This window comes from Uncinocarpus reesii, genomic scaffold (assembly GCF_000003515.1).
Source record: "Uncinocarpus reesii 1704 scaffold_1 genomic scaffold, whole genome shotgun sequence".
In the NCBI taxonomy this organism is placed as follows: Eukaryota; Fungi; Ascomycota; class Eurotiomycetes; order Onygenales; family Onygenaceae; genus Uncinocarpus; species Uncinocarpus reesii.
The window spans coordinates 5,541,339-5,563,228 of NW_003052500.1; the positions used below are offsets into that span (position 1 = coordinate 5,541,339).

The 21,890-nt window shown below is 48.5% G+C and overlaps 8 protein-coding genes across 8 annotated transcripts; 6 read left to right on the forward strand and 2 right to left on the reverse strand.

Annotated features, from left to right (window-relative positions):
* Window positions 1–1,855: 1,855 nt before the first annotated feature.
* Window positions 1,856–3,331, forward strand: UREG_02114 (uncharacterized protein; the record flags this gene model as incomplete). The annotated part of the gene is made up of 2 exons (XM_002542552.1): window positions 1,856–1,975; window positions 2,195–3,331. 2 exons carry the CDS (start codon window positions 1,856–1,858, stop codon window positions 3,329–3,331), a joined length of 1,257 nt encoding a protein of 418 aa, XP_002542598.1.
* A 766-nt stretch (window positions 3,332–4,097) lies between these two features.
* Window positions 4,098–4,756, reverse strand: UREG_02115 (40S ribosomal protein S24-A; the record flags this gene model as incomplete). The annotated part of the gene is made up of 3 exons (XM_002542553.1): window positions 4,098–4,174; window positions 4,284–4,531; window positions 4,680–4,756. 3 exons carry the CDS (start codon window positions 4,754–4,756, stop codon window positions 4,098–4,100), a joined length of 402 nt encoding a protein of 133 aa, XP_002542599.1.
* A 458-nt stretch (window positions 4,757–5,214) lies between these two features.
* Window positions 5,215–6,385, forward strand: UREG_02116 (uncharacterized protein; the record flags this gene model as incomplete). The annotated part of the gene is made up of 3 exons (XM_002542554.1): window positions 5,215–5,325; window positions 5,435–5,956; window positions 6,041–6,385. The coding sequence occupies 3 exons, from the start codon at window positions 5,215–5,217 to the stop codon at window positions 6,383–6,385; spliced, it is 978 nt and encodes a 325-aa protein (XP_002542600.1).
* Window positions 6,386–7,810: 1,425 nt separating this feature from the next.
* UREG_02117 (uncharacterized protein) lies at window positions 7,811–10,140 on the reverse strand (the record flags this gene model as incomplete). The annotated part of the gene is made up of 2 exons (XM_002542555.1): window positions 7,811–9,931; window positions 10,021–10,140. The coding sequence occupies 2 exons, from the start codon at window positions 10,138–10,140 to the stop codon at window positions 7,811–7,813; spliced, it is 2,241 nt and encodes a 746-aa protein (XP_002542601.1).
* Window positions 10,141–11,889: 1,749 nt separating this feature from the next.
* UREG_02118 (V-type ATPase, G subunit) lies at window positions 11,890–12,565 on the forward strand (the record flags this gene model as incomplete). Its single annotated transcript, XM_002542556.1, has 5 exons — window positions 11,890–11,892; window positions 11,965–11,994; window positions 12,060–12,093; window positions 12,210–12,310; window positions 12,386–12,565. The coding sequence occupies 5 exons, from the start codon at window positions 11,890–11,892 to the stop codon at window positions 12,563–12,565; spliced, it is 348 nt and encodes a 115-aa protein (XP_002542602.1).
* A 1,216-nt stretch (window positions 12,566–13,781) lies between these two features.
* Window positions 13,782–15,951, forward strand: UREG_02119 (uncharacterized protein; the record flags this gene model as incomplete). The annotated part of the gene is made up of 5 exons (XM_002542557.1): window positions 13,782–13,994; window positions 14,082–14,195; window positions 14,252–14,461; window positions 14,586–15,155; window positions 15,253–15,951. The coding sequence occupies 5 exons, from the start codon at window positions 13,782–13,784 to the stop codon at window positions 15,949–15,951; spliced, it is 1,806 nt and encodes a 601-aa protein (XP_002542603.1).
* A 589-nt stretch (window positions 15,952–16,540) lies between these two features.
* On the forward strand, window positions 16,541–17,200 carry UREG_02120 (uncharacterized protein; the record flags this gene model as incomplete). Its single annotated transcript, XM_002542558.1, has 3 exons — window positions 16,541–16,681; window positions 16,735–16,915; window positions 17,076–17,200. 3 exons carry the CDS (start codon window positions 16,541–16,543, stop codon window positions 17,198–17,200), a joined length of 447 nt encoding a protein of 148 aa, XP_002542604.1.
* Window positions 17,201–17,953: 753 nt separating this feature from the next.
* On the forward strand, window positions 17,954–21,638 carry UREG_02121 (uncharacterized protein; the record flags this gene model as incomplete). Its single annotated transcript, XM_002542559.1, has 5 exons — window positions 17,954–18,032; window positions 18,129–18,324; window positions 18,398–19,083; window positions 19,234–20,377; window positions 20,612–21,638. 5 exons carry the CDS (start codon window positions 17,954–17,956, stop codon window positions 21,636–21,638), a joined length of 3,132 nt encoding a protein of 1,043 aa, XP_002542605.1.
* Window positions 21,639–21,890: the final 252 nt, after the last annotated feature.

Here is a 21,890-nt window from a genome sequence, read left to right on the forward strand (position 1 = left end):
AATACGATAGCACATCTGTATTTTGCCTGAGCCCTATGTCGGCGTTGACTTTATTCGTATTCCACCTGGTCTTTGGGTTGACAAAGGTCTCTCAGAAGTGCAGGCCCGTTATGTCTCGACACAAAGCTAGCAGATTGCCCAATGCAGCCCAACCGCCAACCCAGTCGAACAAAAATGGACCTGGCGCATAGGATTTCTGGATTACCATGCAGGATATCCTGGTGAAGATCCTTCTTCCGTTCTTCCAGAACCTCTGACCACTGGCCATCCTTGTAGGAAGATTCAACACGTACGGTTTTGGATGGGACCCGAAACTTACATCTCTCTCTTCCTGTTCCCTTCGTTTTCCTTTTAGAAAAAGGTTTGTTTGACCGGTTCTTCAAAGACCTACCATCAAGTTCCTTGAATTACTGAATCATCCCTGTAGTGCATTCTATCTCAACTGTTCTACAGCACAGTGGTCGCCGAAACCATCGCTCTTTGGCCACCGCAGAATCACTCCCTTAAGGTCTCATGCCCCTAAAGTCGATGAGATTATCGACAGATGGCACGGAATCGTTTTGTCTCTTCCCTATGGGAATACCCTGGAGCCATCGAGCCGACTGGTTCTCTCGATATATATCCGGCATCAATTTGGATTGTGTCACGAAAGGTCGAGACGATTTGCCTTAGAATTTGCCGGCTGGATGACTTTGGCGCAGATTCACACCGTTGTCGGGAGTATAACATTTGATTGGGGCAACACTGCTGATCAACGTGAATCCAGCATGAATGGCCCAGAGCCATTTCCTCGCCTGGGACCAATTCAAAGATTGTTTGCTAGAGTACGGAGTACCTGCAGCCTGCATTCCCTCCCAGGGCCCAATCAAGTCAAACGCCAAGGTTGTAGCAAACTTTTTGATTCTTTCCTGACATTTGCTAGGAAATGCAGGGCCCTTCTTTTTTCGTTTTGTCAAGGCAAACGCCTTGCCAACGGTTGCTTGCTCTCATTTCACCCATCTTAGATCCATCAAGCTCCATGATGATGTGCCCACTGTCCTTTGTTTGCGATGATTTCCAAGCAAAGCAAAGAAGACTTCTGAGCTCTAAAACCTTTTGCCAGAAGCAAGTTACTCAAACTCCTTTCTTGCCTTGTCGCTTGCGGGGCACTTATCACAGCTACTTTATCATAGGAAGTTGAATTACTCTGCTAGTATGAGGATGGCATATACTCGTGTGTGACGTTGCTCTGTGATACATTCTGGCGCCTTCCCCCAACTGCTAGGATCTGTCCGGATTAATGTGTGCTTTCTTCACATTAACCACTTCTTGCAGACTGTGTACCGGAGACACGCATGGAGCCTTGGTGAAACATGATAAAGAATCTGGACATCATTCATCCATAACTCCCCTTGAACAGTTTGACCAGGAGTTTCAAATTGTGGGGATTTTGTCACCCCTTGTACATCCTGTCATATATCCATCACAGACAAGGATCTGAAGGAAGCTGCACAGCCAAGTTGACCAGGGGAGATTCGTTTATTTGGCTTAAAACATCCTGACTTCCTAGATACAGTTGCCAGGTTAATCCTGTTCAACCACCGAGAACCCTGAAAGATATCAAACTTGACTGTCGTCCACATACAGTGGGGCTGCCTTGTTGAACACGGCTTTCTAGTTTGTTCTGTTTGGCCGTATGGGCTCAACACTGGTATGCCATCGAGCGCAAAAGTTACACAACCATTGAGCATTTGATATATACCGCCCGGCAGACCATCTGCTGAGTATGTATGCTGGTTGAAGGAGCAGCTTTACTCTCGAAATCAAAGATAATCGAGGCTTGATCATCTGGTGTCTCGGGGCTCTCGTTACCCTTATGGTTCAGTCAATGAAAGGCGAAAATCGACAGAATATTCCCAGCAGCAACGAGAGCCAGGGCCGGTCAATGACGGAGTCTGATGGTAAAGGCAATGGGAGGCGGCGTACGCAGGTGGCGGTATGTCATGCACTCACAGTCCTCATTTCATATTCGTCCCAGATGATTGACTTCTCGTAGTGTGGAAGGTGCCGAAAGCGCAAAATCAAGTGCAGCGGCGATACTGGCGACGGCCAGGGATGCACTAATTGTCGGAGTTCGGGGACACCAAATTGTTTGTTTTTACGGGTATGTGCTAGGAATTTATTTTGGCGCTTCTTCTACTAATGATAACTCTAGGTCAACTCATCCGTAGTGCATGCACGGGGGCCATATGTTACGTTGCCATGTCCGGTTCTCAGTTCCAACGGTGCCCTCTCGGCTGGAGGAATGCATCCGGGCAGTTATGACCAACATGTCCTATCCCGACCAAGCCCCATAGCATTACATTCTGCTCCTGGGAGTTGCTCTCCTTATTCAATGCTACACTCTAGCTTCGACTTTGCGCCAGGAAATGGATCAAACTTTGCTCATCGCTCATCTTATATATCCGGCTATTCGATGAACTACGATGACGATACGAGTTATCAAGTGCAGCAGCCACATTCAAACTTACTCGCTCACGGTAATATCGGGGACGGCAATACGTTCTCAAGTACAGCAGGGACAAAGTCGTGGTACGAGACTTGTCAAACAAAATCTTTACACGGAGTCTTTGCGGAGAACGATTCGAATAATCCCATGGCCGGCTCTGGCTACCCTTTTATGCTCCAACAACCGCATACGCCAGTGCCGAATGATAATGTATCCGTGTTTCCTCTCGTGAATTCATTTCCCACTGGCCTAACTTCATCCGACAGAACGCTACCAAATCCCGTGGGTTACCGGAATAGCTCATTTCCTGCCGCGACATCTATTTCTGAAATTGCAACCAACGTGTCGATGGGCTCAGGTCAGATGCCGAGCTACAAATCCTCATGGGGCGTTGATAAAACTTTCTCACATGATATTCATATCTCCCGAGCAAGCTCGAGCGCGACGAGCTCTACGACATCTTCTGATAGGTCTAGACCATCGCCATCGAGCCCTTCTGACATTGGATTTGGGTACATCTCAATCACCAGCAATCCGCCTGTACCAACGATGCCTACCTCTACGTGTACAGTGCCTGAAATAATGAATTTATCGGAAAGATACCATACAGCCGGTGAATCGAGACATCTAAACGGGTCACAAGGAGGGGGTTTCTCGGAGAGTTACACTCCTGACATGTACACTTATGGAAGAGGGAGAGGTTCACGGCCTACGTTGATAAGCGGCCATGTTTACGTGCGAAACCCTGCAGATAGTGAGCCTATCACTGTCAGTCGACCAGAACAACTACTGCGTCCAGCACCTCCTCCTCCCCCAGCCCTTGTTAATGCCGAGGTGATCTAATATTTGCATACCTCGTACAAAGTACACACTTCTGCAGGACCTAGTCCAAATTAAAAATCGTTTCAACGTTACTAACCGAACCCTATGACTTTTCGATTCTTCAACTCCGGTTTTAAAGCTTAAATAATCGGAGCGCAAACAAAAAAGCAAAAAACAAACTACCCCTGTCATCCTCACTTTGGCATTGTGACTTGTTGGTTTGTGCAACCTGAACTTGGGCGGGTGAATTATGGAATTTTCGGGACATCTACGTTTCCCACATATGTCCCTATCCGATTTCCTAATTCTTCTTCACACAGGTCTTACCCAGGATCGACTTTTCATAATCCTTTTTCTGTATCATGTGTTTCTATCTTCCTTTTTCAACAGGTATAATTGTTTGAGCCAAGGTTTTTTCGGGCTCTTGGATATGGTGTGGACTGTCTTCTTGCCGGAAAAAGGGAGGTCAATGTCATTCAGGAGGAAAATCTTGGATGTTGCAAGGGAAGGTAATCTCAAGAGCTATGTTTCAAATTCGCCGCCTAGGTGACAAAATAAAGGCATCAAATTCGCGAACAGAACAAATGCAACTTCGTACTTCGAAAATAAATGATTTTTGCTTCGTACAGAATTATGACAAAGCAAGAAGCATCATCACCACATGGCTTGATTCGGAACTACAATACAGCATCAATATCTCCGAGACACATAACTCAGAGTGCTGAACAGTCCATCGAAACAAGAACCAAGTACCATCGCAACCCAATAACACCAAAGATCATACCGTTTATTTCTTGTCCTTCTTTGGGCCCTTGGTCTTCGCTGTACCTCTGAATTTCTTCGATCTGTTCTTTCGTTGCTTGCCTGTGGGCGTAAAAAAATATCGATGGTCAGTCATCAAGTTCAAAGGGCTGTCATGCCCAGAAAAAAAATCCATCATCCACGAGGAATATAATGAGCGGCAAGAACGTACGCTGTTGTCTTGAGGCCTTTTCGATCTTCTCAGCGGCACCGATGCGGACTAGGCGGTAGCGGGGTTCGAATTTCTTCAAAGCTTCGCCGGAGTCATAGATGAGGGCAAAGCCGGTGGTCTTTCCGCCACCATATTGTGTGCGAAGGCCGAACACAGACACTTGGTCCTTGTTGGATTTGTAGAGCTCGGCGAGTTTGGCGCGAAGGTCATCCTTGGAAATGTTGGCGCGGTTGGGATGGAGGATATCACTGTTGAACGAGGAACGCATAAAGTATTAGAACATGTAACCCATTTCACGAAATTCCGGGGAAAGGCCCCGATCCCACATTTCCAGCATGTAGGATCCCAAATCCAAGCAGATTGTCTCGTTTGGCGACGGGCAGAGATGCTACTTACACAACCATCTGCTTCCGGCTCAAAAGCGGGTTGCGGAGGAATTTGCGTGTCCGCAGAGTAACGGGAGTGTCAGCCATGGTTGCGGAGCGAGAAACCGATCGAAATCTGCCTTTGACGATGAATTCGCGCAAGCAGCGGGATCGATTGAGATGAGTCGCAGGCTGCTGTTCGGCGTGTGTTGGTCGCTGTCGTTCTGAAGTTCCTTCAACGCACGAATTTCGAGTTTGCTGGATGTGGGTTTTCGGCTAGGGCCAAGAGCTCCCACCTCCGCTAGTCCCGAAATGGATTAGCCACCCAAATGCCTTTGACGCTCGCCACCATCGTCAAGCAACTTGCATTTTCTCTCTGGTCTTGAGCAGGACGGAGTGCTTTTGCCATCGGAGGCTTCTACATGGCTTCACTATCCACGGAATATGAGCTGAGTCTCAGGATATTTGCGGCCCAGTTCTTCCAGGTTGTTGAAACGCAAAAACTAAGTCTCCCACCCAAGGAAATCCTGATCAAGCTCGAGGTGCAACAATGGGTTTACCAGAACATGTTCAACGAAGCTGCAATTTGGCCAATTCCACCGGTGGATTACCGTAGTCGAGTTCTCAAATCTGTCTTGTCTAGAATTGAGGATGCATTCACAGATCCTGAGGAGGATGTACGAATCCATCCCGTTCAGCGTTATGTTTAAAGGAGCATCATGTTTCACGCATGACTGTGTCCAGCTCTGCATCCACGATGTATCCTGACTATTTTCTTTCTGACAGGAGATCTTAGACGATCTCATGAATACCTGGAGTGATCTAATAACGCGTCCAAGACGGTCACCGCTCGAAGAAGCCCAAGAACTGTCTTACATCAAGTACTCACCGCCGGGCAGACTGGACAGCACCCCCTCTCAATCTGTCATTACTTCCGAAAACCGTGGGCTTATCCTATCCTCAGGCACTACGGGGTTCCGCACTTGGGAGGCTGCCTTGCATCTGGGGACATATCTCTCCACCTTAACCGGCAGGGCTAGGATCGCGGGAAAGAACGTCGTGGAACTAGGCGCAGGCACCGGGTTTCTCTCGATGTACTGCTTGAAATATCTAGATGCCAATCATGTTGTGGCTACAGACCGGGAACTAGCATTACTTTCTAACATTCAGGATTGCGTGTCACGAAACAACCTCGACCGTCTGAAATTCCGTACGTGTATCTGGGAGTGGGGTAGACCATTCGAGCCTACAGGTCGTGTAGACGCAGATTGTCCAACTTCTTTCGACGTCGCACTGGGCTCCGATTTGGTACGCACCCCTCAAATCGATCAATATTGATAGAGGACTTGGAAGGCTCCTGTGGATCTCGCTAAACTTTCAAATGTTTGGCAGATATATGACACTGATCTCGTACCTGTACTTCTGTCAACATTGCATGACCTATTTGACAATTACGGTCTCAAGGAGTTTATAATATCAGCGACACTCCGCAACCCGAAGACCTTCACAACGTTCCTCAAATCCTGTGGTGCGAACCCCCGTCAAATACTTCCAATGTCTGCGGTTGTGGTACATACATCAAGATCACTAATCTCAATGTCGCTAGAAGAAAGTTACTTCCATACGCAGCCAATCGACTTTAGTGCTCCGCCTTTAGAGTCACAGGATGGCTTCTTCCATAACACCAACGTCCCCATCAGGACGTACAGGATAACAACTCGCGAAACCCAAAGTTGAAGCACAGTTACGTATTTACAGGAACGTATCTGCCTCGGCTAAGGGTTCAAATATCGCACTCAACGCCCAGTAATACGCATATGTTCCAACTATTCCTTAAACCGGTAAGGGCCTACCAGTATGACCGTCAGATCGCCTCACCTCCAAGGATAATATGAGATTAGCGGCCTCCCGTGTGGTTCCTACCCGTGTTGGGTCTTAGTTAGCAGAATGGATTTGTTGGCGGCTTAGCATCAAGTTTAATATCTGATTGCGGCCTGTGAATGTCTTATTGTCCCCTCTTTGCAACCAGTAATTCATGCCCGAATTGTGAGGCAGAAGAAACCTGACATAATAGCCCAAATTGAATGCATTGGCTTTGCAACAATTTGAAAATCGTGGTTGGTAGCCCAGTAACCTTTGCCTGTCTCATATTCTTTCCTTAGCGGTATCCCTGCATTATGACTCCACAGAAGCATTTCATATGCAGAAATGATCCTCTATACATGCAATATATCTCACAACAGCTTGTGTATTCAACATGTTTTCTGCGCTCCTTTCCTCACTCACTTTGAAGGGAACCATGTATAGACCGAACTTTTCAAACCGTCTACCGTGTACCTTTCTTCCTATTTGTTTAGATTCGCACATCCTCAAGGTCTTCTTGACGGGCTCTCATAATAGAATCTTACATTGGACGCAGAGGTAGCTACCCTGCATTCTGACATCGTCTTCGTAATTGGCTTAATAACCTCCCATAAGGCCTCAGGTTAATGTTTCGTCATGCAAGTACCCGCTGAGCCGGTGGCCGCCTTTTCTCGGAGGATGTGATTGGGTAAAGCTGCTGCAAAGCACATTTCGCCACGAGGCATGTACATAACCTATATGCCCATGAGGGAAACGTGAAGGCGATTAAGGGATGAGTTGCTCAACAGTTCCGGGATAGGATGCTATATTTAGGAGTCAAAATCGTCAGAGGTGATTTGGGTCTAGCTTTTTAAGTATGGGTGCACTGAATGCATTCTGTGTGTGCCTGCTTCTGCATGGAGCATAGCATATGCTCCAATCTGTATATCTGATGCATATTGGTATGGCATACATACAGGGTAGATCATTATATCCACGGAGTACGAGGTGGAAAGAGAAACGAGTCTGTCCACAGCACGATATATGTTGTTTAAAATGTATGCAAGTGGGTATCATGATTCGAACTAGCTTTGACATAAAAAAAAAGAAATGAGAATATGTCTCAGGATGTAGGTCAAGATATACGCACTGAAATTGGTAATGCAAACGACGGTGATTTTGGCAAATATCCGAGATTCAAAATTTGTACACAGCATATCAAAATTAACATCGCGGTGAACAAGAGGGGGTATGATTAGAATAGTAAGAGAAGTTAAAAGGAGCGTTAGGGATATGTATTGCACAAATGGAAGAATACAACTACTCCGCCAAACTCTCCTGTAATAACATTGCATCCACATTCTGCGGGTGTATTACAGTCGGTGGTTTGTCGGGAGGTCGTAAGCCAAGAATAGGCCCCTTTTGATTTACGCCTGGTGGCCTGAATAGTGGTGCTGGCAATGGCCGTACGGTGTCTTTGTTGGTCGTGGAAGTCGAAAACGAGGTGGAATCAGAGGTAGGGCATGCTGGAGTGTCTAATTTCGGTGGTGTAGGTTTTGGCGCCGTTGAGATCCATTTGCCCAATACCCAGCCTCCCATGCGGCTTTTGATACTCATGGGTTGGGGTTTTGAAGTGTTATTTGACTCGGAAGAAGGTTCTCGAATTGATGTTGAATTGGCTGCATTATTTGTGGCAGAAACGACGGAGGATAGGAGGGAAAGAGGGGACTGATCTCCACTGTTCGCTTTAGAGATTGTTACATTCGTCCGCGAGATCACGGGGGAAGTGGATGAGAATATCGTGCCTGCCGACGCTATACGCCGAGGAGGCTTCAGTACATATGTCGCGCGGGACTTGGTCGAGTAATCACTCGTCGAATGGATATCCATGCCTGAAATGGACAAAAGACTTTCACGAGACGTGGATCGATGTAATTGGGGGGAGTGTAACGGCATAACAACCTGGTCATCAGAAAGATGACACCCTTTTGAATTTTTTTGATCATCATTGTCTTCCAGAATTGGTGACCCGCGAAATGGGCAACTATAGCTGCCTCCGGCGCTCCCACCATTGTCAGCAAATAGGTCGGACCGGGTTGACGGTTGGATCCGTGAGTATTCCAGATGCTGCACCGAAGACGATGATGTCGGTATATCATCCAGCCACCGCTCATCAAGCACAGAACGAATTGAAGTGTCCGATGGCCCTTTTCGATGAGCCGCTTTCATCAGCGGAGAGGTAAATCCGCTCTCAGGACTAGTCGGCCGAGATGAATCAAATCCTATATCAGAACGATCAAATACAGACGAAGGTTTGTACGCGGATCTTGGAGAACTCGGCGCGGAAGAGAACGCTGGACCGGGGGTTTGGTCCACCCAGCGATGGGTGCGGATGGATGATGGCGTCGTTGGAAATAACGTTGTGGAAATGGAAGAAGCAGAGTCTCTTGTGCGGTGCGCACTCAAGGGGCTTTCGACTGATTCTTTAGGCGGAGACTCAAGGAGAGTGGGCGGGAATATGGCTTTCCGTCTTCTTTGTCGTCGATGCATCGTTGGCTGGTTTCGTTCTTTGCGTTGAGCTGCCACTGTTACCGGTGTGTGATAATGGTGATGAATATGAAACTCTTGCGGCGCGGATTGTACGTTTTGCAGCTCCTCGCTAAGGGGAATACCAGCACGTCCAACATGTCCACTTCGGTCTTCCGGGTCTGTTCCGCTCAAGGGCTGATGAAGCAGGAGCTGCTCTCTTAGATTTCGAACTTCTTCGTCTGAGTTCTGAAGCAGGTCTTTAAGCTCCGAGATATTCAACTGAAGATTCGCATTGTCCTGGAGTATGTCTCGAACAAAATGAGATACGACGTTCGTCCCATTTTTATTCCGGCTGATTTCAGTGGCTGCTGCTGCGCCTTTGAGCCTGCCCGCAGCGGAATCCAGCTCTCTTTCCACTGCCCTCCGCCTCTCCATCCGTCCTAGCAATTCGACGTGCTTCTCTCGCTCCTCTTTCGATTCTTTCTCCATCTTATCCACCTGTTCGTGCAAATCTCTTAGTGTAATTTCCGCCTTTCGCCAGCGGTGAATGGCGGAGCGTTCGTTTTCCTGGGTAACGGCAAGTGTCTCTTCCAATCGCGCCTGGTCGTTTTCCATGGCACTCAGCTGTGTTTCAAGAAGGGCAGCTCTCGACGTTGCGGCCGTCAAGCGTCGGACCTCGAGTTGGGCCGTTTCTAAGGATGTGCTCAGCACTTTGATATGCGCATCTGACTCCGATATCACGCCATTAAGCCCTTCCAGCTGATCCAAGAGATCTTTGTTCTCCTGGATGATTTTTGCATTCTCAGCTTGCACTTCCCGTTTCTGCTTTTCCAGGCTCTCGATTTCGGCGACCATTTTCGCGCGATCAGCTTCTGCTTCAACCATGTACGATTCATGGCGTCCGAGGAGGGCCTGAAAAATACATAGGGATATCAGTTAAGAGTCATGCTCATGACATGTCAGATCGACCTGCAGGAGCTGGTCTGGTTGGGTAGACGTACGTGGCCAAGTCGCGCGGCCGTGTCGACGTCCTTTTCTAAATTTTCCAACGCAGTTCTGTTATGCTGGAGATATGCGCAATCGTCTCTGCCACAGCAGCACTTGACTTCGGGCTGATCCATCTTGAGACCGATCAAGTGCAAAGGACAGGATATATAACGGCGTCATAGGGATGGACCAGGTAACGAATCGTGAGACACACGGCGCTCTTCCAAGCGGCTAGTTAGCGTAAAATGGAACCGTCCGGCCCTTTATCCTCTGAGTTTGTTGAGGCTCAATTCTGCGCGTCAAAAAGCGCTGTGTTGATTGTGAGAGGAATTTGGGTGAGTTTCCCTTGGAGATGTCGTCACGCGGCTTCTGCAACCTTATTCAATTCGCCCAACCCCCGCAGAGCCGGCAAGCATTGCTCAGGGACAGGGAGCAACGATGACAGGGATGTGTCGGTCGCAATGGTTCTCTGCGTCGCGGGCGTTGGTTCATGATATAAAAGTAATGGGAGAATGGGCGAAGCATACGATGTCAAGATTATCAACTACCTCCGAGAGCAAGCATTTATAGATGTCACTGTGCTGTCTTACCCTGCAGGCTAGATAAGCCGTTTGTTTACGCGCCCATAAGGACAAGGACCCCTGGTTTGAATGCAATGCGATGCATACCTGCGGAGGATATAAGTGTATCCATGGCACTATGGCCGCAAGTTGCACAAAGCCCTAAACGCGAAAGACGCTGAGCACTGTATGAAGGAAACTTTTCTTCTATTGTTTGTCTAGCGGTTTGGGTATCATGAGTGTTGAAGTAATATACATGCATGAGCACACTGCAACGCGTAGTGTGGTAAGCCCAAGTCTTATGCCGCCCGGGTATTCGAACGTCTATTTGTATGAGAAATTAAATGTGTAGGGGCCGTATAACACATGAGTGAAGTATATTCATTTTAAAAGAGTTGGGAGGATTGAGGCGAGCACCATTTGGGTACCGAGACTTGAATTTTGGCCCAGGTGGCAGAGCAGCGGTGCAATGCATCCAGGCCGCAATGTAAAGCCACCGCACGGAAGGAAACGAGGATAAGTGGCTCCTCAACGCAAAGGCCGACAGGCAATAGTTTACGCTCCGGAGAACTCAATGCCGACCGTTCACAAAACGGTTTCGGGGTCAACCGGTAGGTAAATAGTTGTGACTAGGTCTTTTGACTCACTCCGGGGCTGGCACTTGCGGTTGAGCCATTGTCGCCTGAAACTGTTTGAATCTGCCGATACTGTTCCTCTAGTCGCCGTTGCATCTCAAAATCTAGTTGTCGTTCCCGTTTTATTCTCTGGTTTTCAAGGTCTCGCTCGACGCCAGCGTGCATGGCCTTTGGAGAAAATGTGTTAGCAACTCCGCGGCGGTTAATAGCTCGTATATTCTTTATAATGTGAGAAAAAAGTGTACGTACGGCTCTTTCTGCTTCCTGTGACCAGTGGACAAAATAGACAATGCCGGCAGTAGCGAGCGAGGTGCACGCGAGTGTAATTTTCGAAGCTCGCGACATTGTCACCGCTGTCTCAGAGCAGAGAACTACACCTCCTCGACTCTTTCGAAAGCTAAAGTCCTGAGTGTGGCCGGAAAATCTGCGAATAAGATTCTGAGATTCATCCGAAAGAATTTGATAGCATCGCGGGCCAACGTCGGAGGAGGGAGTTGGCTGGTTAGTTAGTCATCAGTGCCTTTGTGCCATTTGTGGCTTGGCGCGCTTGGAAGCGGTGGGCTGCGGCAGATTCAACGATGACGAACAGTCAGCTGTACGGGGTACATGATGCTGAGCACCAAGCGCGGATGAAGCCCAGTGATAACGGCATTGCAGAGGCATCTAGCATCGTTTCCGTCATATCAAAATGGTAAGTGGTTCTCTCCTTTTCGTTCAGCATCAAATGTAGCTTTAAAACTGACGCTCCATGAAGTCTGCCCAGAATTCGGCCGGCATCCAAACCCTCTTGGATGTAAGCTTCGACTCAGCAATTCAGCGAATACAGTGTGGATAAGACTAATATCACGCGTCGAATAGGCAGAGAGGGAAGCACAAAAGATAGTTCAAAGTGGTGAGCATGCATGTCGCATAAGGAGCGACACCCACTGACAGCCAACCTTATAGCTCGAGAATGTCAGTGATCTTCCAGGGACCCTGGGGCCATCCGTCTGATTGAATATACCCTAGATCGTACGAAACGCATAAAAGACGCAAAGTCAGAAGCACAAAAGGAGATCGAAGAGTACCGAAGGCAGAAAGAGGAGGAATTCAAACGATTCGAAGCTGAGGTAGGACTGAATAGAACGACCTCCTCCCACTGTGCGAGGGCTGTTGGCAAATCTGGTATTTACTTTGTTTGTTAGCATTCGAGCGGCAACAAGAAAGCGGAAGATGACGCCGATAAAGACGCGGAAGTCAAATTGCAGGACATTCACGCCGCCAGTAAAGCCAAAGGAGAACGTGTTGTTGAAGATTTAATCCACGCTGTTTTGAACGTGCAGCCCGAGGTCCCGGAGAATCTGGCGGTAGGAGGACAGGCATGAAATGAGATAGAAGCTGCTCTTTGGTGTTGTTGTTTTGGCCCAACAACCTTTACGATCATAGATACCAGTTATTTTTCGGATTTTACCAAAATAGCCTGTTGACCATGGGTGACTTCAGGCTTGGACGCCCACTAATTGAAACATATGGCTCTCCTGCGTACACCTCATGACAACTATAGCTACGGCATGACCTCCGTCCTTGCTTTCAGCGTCCGAAACCTAGGAGTTCCTTCAAAGGGAGCATTGAGCATTGATATAGCGCTAGAAGCACTTTGACTGCCATGTTTTACTCAACCGCAGAGCTAGAAAATAATGGTCGAAGCTCCCGTCTGTCAACGTTTCTCAAAATAGATTAATAAGCTTGGGAGTTAATGGGAGGATTCTTGCGTGAAGGTCGAGATCGCGGGTTTGCTTTCAGTGATCACGCTATCATATCATGTCTCTCCCGCATGAATTATAAAGGTTTCAACCCGGAGTTGGTGTAGGACCAATATCTACAACTAGAGGAAAACGCTCACATCGAACATCGTGTTTTATGAGAGCAAATCTTCATGGCCGTGGGCGCGTATCGAGTAGTTAGCTGAAATAGAGGCCGCGCGGAAGTGGCTGTGTTACACGACCAGGGGTGGTTTTCCGGTGGCTTAGAAGAAGCTTAGTTACCTTGAGCTGGAAAAGAAATGCATGCTCGGTTCATCTTTCAATCACGGTCGAGAACGATATGCAAATCAGCCTAGCCCAGCGGCAAGGCAAGATTACAGACCCTTGAGGACTTCCCGATCAAACAGGCGGGGTGACGCCGGGCAAGTCTGCGCCGCTTGATGCACAGCATCTATCAACTAGCTAGTTAGACTCGATAAGCGGGGCACATGGATACATATTGCTGTGCTTCAATCCAAATTGCTTCTGTATTTTTTCGGCATCGGCTCTCCCGCTAGACAGACCCCTTTTCAGGCAAATCTTCTGCAGTTAACTAGGTTCGCAATCTGCTGTGTAGGGTTTTAGAAGTGCCGAACGAACGTCATTGTTTGTGGACTGGCTTTCCTTTCGCCCACAACGCTCTTATACTGCAGCATCATAACATGACAACAAGCAAAAGCTTTGACAATCGATTTCTCTAAAATTCAAACCCGGCTTTTCAACTCAATTGGATTCAGATATTCTTCATTCCGAATCATGCGATAGTCCGATATCAAGTGGCCAGCCGAGCTCCATCACAATGTCGGTCCGCGTCTTCCTCAATAAGCCCCATGCCCATTTCACCAATCTCGACTACATTACCGGAAAGGCAGTCCTCACCTTACCGTCCGATACGCCCATCACGCTCATCGTCGTAAAGCTAGAGGGCGAGAGCCGCACCCGCCTTGCTGGTCCGAAATACCCTCATAGTGAGCGTTCTGATAAAAAGAGAACGGAAATCGAGTCACACAAGGTACACGCCAGTGTCAACTTATATCCAACCCTTTACAGACAGTTTGGAACTTTTACCGAATAAGAGTGCTGATACTTGCTTTTCTAGCTTCTCTACAAAGTCGAGACCCTCTTTCCTACCCCAGAGCTGCACCCCCACGCCACACCGAGCACGTACTATACGCTCTCCGCTGGCACATATGAGTATCCTTTTCGTTTTAAAGTGAGGACTGAGGACCCTACCCTTCCCTACGGGATGCTTATTTGGCTACGCCACAGTTTCCATTTAACAATGATTGCGTTAATAACAATTTGGCGTCGAACCTCAACATGGCTGGTATAAGGCTCGAAGTTGCTCGTGATGTCAATCGGCACGTCAAGAAGACCCTACCTCCATCGCTCAGTGGGTTCCCGGGTGAAGCGGAAATTAGATATTACGTCAAAGTCACTGTTGTGAGACCACAGTTTTATAAAGAAAACTACAGAGGAGTATGTCAGCCTAATTCAACTTATCTTGGATATACGTCTTGCAGCAAGCCTGCTTGGCCAAAGGAATCATTGGCCCGTCTTTTCCTACGGATGAGCTGACTTGCTGTTTCCTTTCTACCCATAGTTTGCGGATTTCAAATTCCTACCCATCGAACCCCCTAGGAAGAAGGAGCTGGATAAAGAAACATTTGCCCGGCGACAACATCAATTCGCCAACATCCGTCCTGTGCCGGAAGCGAAGAGCTTTTTTCGGAAGAATACCAGCGCAAGCCCAATCGATACAGGCCCGCCACCCAAGTTCTCTGTGGATGCTCGGTTGCCCAGTCCAGCCATACTCACATGTAGCGAGCCGTTGCCATTGAGGGTACTGATAAAAAAGCTGGGGGAATTTCCTGAAACGCTCTATTTGCAGTTATTCCAAATAGAGTTGATTGGGTATACGAGCATTCGTGCACACGATCTCTCCCGCCGGGAAAGTAGTAGCTGGGTGATCCTTAGTCGCAGTAACATGAACATACCGCTCGGCAACTTCAACGACCCTGTTGGAAAAGAATGGAAAGTGGACTCTAGAATGTGGAATCAGATTCCGCTGCCAAATTCAGTGGCACCGTCTTTTGATACCTGCAATCTCTCGAGGACTTACGAGCTAGAAGTGCGCGTAGGCATTTCTCGCGGATCTCATGGGACGATGAAGGTATGTACTGCTCGTTCCTGGTATTCGCTTAGTTATAGCCACAAAAGGAGGCCCAGCCAAAATACGATTAGGATATCTCAGCTAAGGTTCTCTTTAGCCGGACCTTATTGTCCTTCCACTTCGGATATCTGTCAATGTTTACTCCGGTGTGGCCCCACCCACAGCACTTTTAGAAGCCATGGGAATATCTGGGGTCACCACTGCAGTTTCATCGAACATACCACCTCCCCCTCAGCCGCCCCGCCCGGCAGCACCGGCGGCGGCGGTAGCGGCACCTCCGTATACCGCTCCACCGCCACGAGTGGAGGAATATGAGGATGCTCCGCCAAGCTATGAGGATGCAATGGCGGAAGCTCTTGGGCCAGTGGACGGCCCGAGGCGCGAGTATAACCCACTAGATGCTGCTGTTTCTGGAAACTTCTCGCAGACAGGGACTGATGCTCAGGGTTCAGTGGTTGATTCCAAAGATAACGACCGTTTATTTCCTAATAGCGGGCCTTTGAACGTGTCAACAGACTCGTTCGACTATTACCAACTCGGCCCAGCCGATGGATTTGGAAGCGCAAGCTATTCACGGCCCCCGCCACCGGGTTCCCTACAGGAACATAGCGCTTTCCCTCCGCCAACATCCCCGCTCTCTGGTAACCAAATACTTCCTGTTGCTCCCTTGTCGCCATCCACGGAAGATCGCCCGGAATGGGCCCAAAGGAGGGTGACCCCACTAGGGATGCCGAGCCGGAAGCCCGTTCCAGGACCCAACGATTCAGCACCTCACACGCCGACCTCTCCTCGGTAACGGTGCAATCGACTCGTTCAGAGGAATAGGAGGGACAGCACAGTGGTAGGCCATCAGCATAGGCAAAGGAGTTTCGGTCTGCGTCATTTTTACCAAAAGATACCTAGTTATTCCATATTTTATAGCACTGCCAGATGCGGGGCCAACAGCCGACAAGAGCGACGGTGCAGGACTTGCCAAATCATTCAGGATTTGATTTGGCTGCGATCACTCTATATCAAAAGTTCTGGACTTTCGATTCGTGAGGGCAAGGGCAGCTAGTAGGGTGGGCATGTCCCACATTAAGTAGTCTAGTCAACTATATATCATCCCCTCCGTAACTACCCTAGCTTCAACCATGCGCAGACTAAATTATTGCTACGCTTTGATGGAACCGCGATTAGTCTGGAGTTGTTGCTGCCAATGTCGCTAGCCCCATCTTTTCATAGACTGCATCTAAGACAGCTGACGACTCCATCCCCTGGTTTCGCGCTTCGACTTTTGGTCTATATATTCACAACGCGTTCTCGCAAAGCCCCGCGCGATGAGGATCAAGACGATATCCCAAATTACACATATTTTCCGGCTTCCTCTCTCGTGATAACCCACAATGGGAGTGCCACCACCGGGGATCCGATGGACAGCATTGCCCCTTCGACTCCTGGCTGTCGCTTCTCTTACCCTTGACATCATTTTCGCGATCATCATTGATGTTCGCTACGGCACATCTGCGGGATTCTACTATGCTATTGTGAGTCGAAAACTCTTTTTACGTCGTAACAGCGAGCATTAATTCCAACGTAGTTTATCCTATGGCTCATCCATAATGGCGCTGATCTACATCGCCTCATCCGCAATAAAAGCCGGCTTCCCTTTGGAGTATCGATTTTCTTGGATCTCATTGGCATCGGCGCAATGTTCGGGGCACTTCTCTTACTTCAGCTACGAGGCTATGGCGGGCGTACAGTGACGGAGTTGGGGCTGGGTACGGTCACATTGGCGGCTTTGATACTCTGTTCATTATCTACGTAAGAAGACCCATGCCTGCTGTCTTTCCCTCTTCGATATTTCCTCTTCTGGGGCTGACTTGGAGCGCGATGGTTTGTTATCCTGTAGGGCGTTGATCGGGTTGATGTTTTTCGTAGATATTGCTGAAGGGATACATTACTGCGCAACGCGCGGGAAAAGGAAGCGTGAAAAGGCTGCAAAACGGGCTGCGCGCCAGGCTCGCCTGGCTGCTCAAAACCAAGAGGCTGTGAAAACATCCTAGCTGGCCATGAAGCTGCATGTCGGATTGAGTTTTGGTGAAAAAAAGCTTGTCTGCGCTCACTCTTCTGAAATAGGGAGATGTTCTAATCCTCCCGCATTGCATACGGAGCAAGGAGTATTTTATATCGGACGCCATACATAGTTCTGCGCAGATTCTCGGATTCTCAACTGGACAAGCCTTTCAATTTCCACAGGTTGCCGCTGATGCCTCCCCTGCCCTACTGGAACACGGAATCTAAAGGGACATAAGTTCCGGTATTTCGTCGTTCGAGTTTTTGAGTAGATCATAGAGTATGCTAGGCAAGATGGCACGCCAAAGTAGATTGTTTGACGAAAAAGAGTGTTGCATTTAAAGCTTCATAGGACGGGGACAAAGTGAATAGCAAGTGGATATTGATTCAACAGGAGTGTACGCGGACAAGTAGAGTGATGGTTTGCTAAATATCCGCAGTCGAACGAATCGAGATGAGAAATAAACACAGAAATTTAAACTTTGGCGACGCGACTTTGCGTGTTGAACTTCTTCAACTTCTGACCTCGAGTCATCGATAACGTCCCTAAGACATCGAATTGCAATCAATTTCCCCAACCACTTGTTTGGACTTTTATCAACATCGAGTTCTGCTTGATCAACCTTCACGCGAGTCTTCTCTTCAACCACCATCCGATTCAACCCAGGAGCCTTTGGACAATGTCCTTGGAGGCAATCGAAGACCCCGCATGGTCATAAGCTACACGCGATCCCGTCGAAATCATGCGTATCCATTTGTTTATCCAGCGTCACGAGCTCCCCGCCACGCGTATCCTATGGACTATCCCGACTCGCATGCCCGGTTTGTCGAACCAGGGTTCCGCAGCATCCTCGTTCAATACCGGGAGATTAAGCGCCAGCACCAGTTTTAATACGGCGCTAACGTCGCTTTCTTCAGCTGGGGGATATACAATCGCGCAGCTTCTTGCAGATGTGGATGAGATCGTTCCGCTCGAGTCCCAGCCGAGCAATTCAGAGGACGGGAAAGGCGAAGAGTACTGGGGCCTGGAAGATTACGTTGTCGAACTGATGGGTTCAGAATGTCTACATTTTATGGAAGTTGAAAACCTGCTGAGAGACGGAGACGAACTTGTGTACGTGTATCATCTTGTGGCTTGAGGCCAGTATTGCAAGCCTTGTTTTAAACTTTGATACTGATATATTAAGGATTCGGCCATTGCATTATGAGGAACTGGAGATACGCCAGATCACAGGGCGTCATCAAATTTCAACGAACGGCACACATTTAATCGATGGAGTTCCCTTTGGGAAACGATACCTGAAAAGATCCACGTCTTCTCGCCCGTCCATCGCAATACCCCCTCGAAATAAAAGGAGACGTATAGACGAGACACCCTGGAGGAGTGATAGGTCTGCTAGAGGCGGGCTGCCAGTGACTAATTCTCCTCCTAGGTCTGAAGGGGAGGAGGTTCTTATTGATAAGGACGTTGGTACTGGGCCGGTTGTATTACAGCAGGGAGAAGCTGTCGGCGACCAAAAGTCACAAGAGACGGTAGAAGTGCATGGCGGTAAATGCGACGCACAGAAAGGTGAACTATGCTCGTCTCCGCAGACTGTTACCACAATCATGAAGGTCGCCGAAGAATCTGGCGACCATGCTTCAGCTATAAACAGAGGGCTAAACCGTGCTTCATTGAATCAACATGATCACGACAATAACCCTGTGGAGGAAGCACAACGATCTATACTCTCATCATCGAGCTCAGAATCTTCGGTAAGCGAAAGTGAGATTAGCAATTCCGCGGAAGATTCAAGCGAAGAGGAAATTTCCAGCTCTGAAAGCTCGTCGTCAATATCGTCGACTTCCATAACCAGTGATGATGATTCCGAGGGTACGTCATCTGCATCCTCGTCCTCCGAGAGCAGCGATGATAGCTCTTCCATGTCGGATTCAGATGTGTCCGTGGTTAAGACGGAAAAGCCAGGGCCCAAAACTGCTCCTTTGGCGGAAAATGGTATCAAACCTAACTTAAATCCCCCAGGGATGGGTTCTCGCAGGACAAAACACAGCAACCTACGGACAAAATTGAGAAGAAGGCTTGCAAAAATGAAGGAAAGTGGTGTGCTTCCTCAAAACGCGAATTTTGACGATTTGCGTGCCTGGGACCGAAACGGCATGAAAGCCCTTAAAACTCCTATGGAAACGGTGGGAATCGAACTATCCGAGTTAGAAAAACGACGAATACAACTACTCCAGGATATAGAAAGAGGTGGCATAGACGTGACTCCTGTTCGCCATGATGATCAAGCCTCTCAAGGCAAACCCTCCACGGACACGGCAGCAGACACTATAGAAGAAGAAGTGCCTCAGAAAAGGATGAAACTAGATATGGCTAGTACTAGGCGGCTTGTTCTGGGGTCTCTTGGGTTACGAGCCCGGAACATCGAAAAGGCTAAGGTCGAGGGGAAATTGAAGGCATCTGAACCCGAGGAGCACGCTAAGGAACCTACAGAATCAGCAACAAAGACCCAAGCTCTTATGCCTGTAGAGAACTGGCAGGACTTCATTAATCTCAAAGCCACCGAGTGCATTTATCAAGACGTCACGATCCCGCCCCCACCCTTCCCATTTGTACAACGATGGGATGCTGAAAGCCAAAAACAGATTAGAGAACAGCGGAATCTTCATAATCCACGGGGCAGAAAGCGAAAAAGAAAATCTCGTGCTTACGAAGACGAAGAAATCGAAGATCATAGTAGATACAACTATTCGAATGTCGACATCACGCTGAATTATTCTGACAACGATGAGAGCAGCGAAAAGGTTATTTCGCCCATTGAGAAAGTATCTGCTGAATATCAGGACGAGTTACAAGGGAATTATGTGCAATCTGCGCAATCTCAAGAAAACATTGTGAAGTCGACGCCTGCCGAGACGGAAGAAGATCTCCCAATAGTGGAGGATGTTTCCTCCCTTCCTGGGGCCACCGAAAATGATTTGAAACCTGGAGCTATAATAGTCTTCAAGCAACTGGAAGTTTCGAAGTCAACTGGGTGGCAGCCGGTGGTCTCCTGTTATCGGACAGCGATTATCGAAGAGGTTTTAGACAACTCGACCATGCAGCTTCGGCTCGCTAAACGCGATCGAAAAGAGCGGCCGCAAAGTCAGGACTCAGGGCCACGCAGGTACTCGGGGTTTGAAATGCCAGGATATGACGAAGATCAAGGGGAAGACCACGGGGTTAGGGAGCTGGATGTAGCTCAACTGATGGAGCCGAAATTGTTACGTGCTGCACCGACCGGGAGCTCGGAAACAGCAATAGTTGCGGAGACCCAAGAAAATGGCCTGTCTGTATAACGTTTCCTTGTCCATTCCTTTTTGTTGGGATGGTTTGTAGCTCATTAATTTGTATGAGTTAGTCCGGATCGTATCCCTGAATCTGTTCTACAAGAGCCTGACGAAGCGGAAATATTCCAGGTTTCTTCCCAGACGCGACGAGAGATTTCACAATTGATAGATGACGCCGGGTTTAGGTCTGGTATTGACTCCGATTTGAACATTCCAGAAGAGGCCTTTCCGGCCGCGAGTGTGGCGCAAGTGATGGAGGAGGAATCAGATGATGACGATGATGATGCCCCTATACAATCGCCCGCTTTCAGCGGGTTCGAAAAAAGCCCAGCTGCTGAACCATGCCAGCAAACCAGCCGAGATATCCCCACAGATACTGGTGAAACCGAAATTCATGCAGAAATCAAAGGGCTCTCCTCTGTGCAAACAAGCTTCACGGGTAACTCCGCTCAGCAGGTGAATTCAGCCTTGACCTTGCCGTCCATGCCATCCGATGATGGTCTCCATTATATAACTGATCTCGATACCACGGTGGTAGGAGCGGCGGTAGGGGATGCAAGTCAATTCTCCGGCCACAAATCGCGAACGCACACTCCTGACACACAATTGCAACAGCTCAAGGAACCCGAGGCCGCGAGTCAAGCAGAATCGCTTCTCTCCACCGTGCCTCCGACTATCCAGGAAAATGAGAACGACACGCACCATGATCGCCCTGACTCATCCAGTTCAATGGTGACCAATCCATTCTATGAAATTGACCGTGTCCTCTTTCAAGAGACCAGCGATGCATTAAGCCTTGAGAAAATGATTTCGTCCACAGCGCCAGCCCGTACCACCGAATTGCCCACGCCCAAGAAACGTGCCGAATCCAAACGACGGGCCATGTCGACTCCAAGACAACGGTTTCCTGAGCCAAAATTCGTTTACAAGGACGATGATAAGGATGGAGACTATGTCCCAGGTCTTTCGTCGCCCCCCAAAGTGAAGAAACGATCAAAATCTACCCAGCAGATGAAAGGCGAGCCAATGGGTTCACAACCTCGGAATCGCGAATTTCAGATACCTGAGGGCTCTCAAGTCATTGACCTCTGTGATTAACGCCAGGTGGAAACAAGCGAGTTAATCAGGATAATAATACAAAAACGAAACATTTAATAGGCCGAATCTCCAATAGCAGCAGTGGTCTTCAGCAACTATCCGCGTCGCGAGGTTGAATTGGCCGGGTATAATGAACGTCATTTTGATGTTATAGGGCACCTGTTATCAAGGAATTGCCAAGTTGGGTTTTAGGAAGCTCTACAGGGACGGATATCCCGAAGATACATAGTGGGCAACAATGGCCCGACCAAA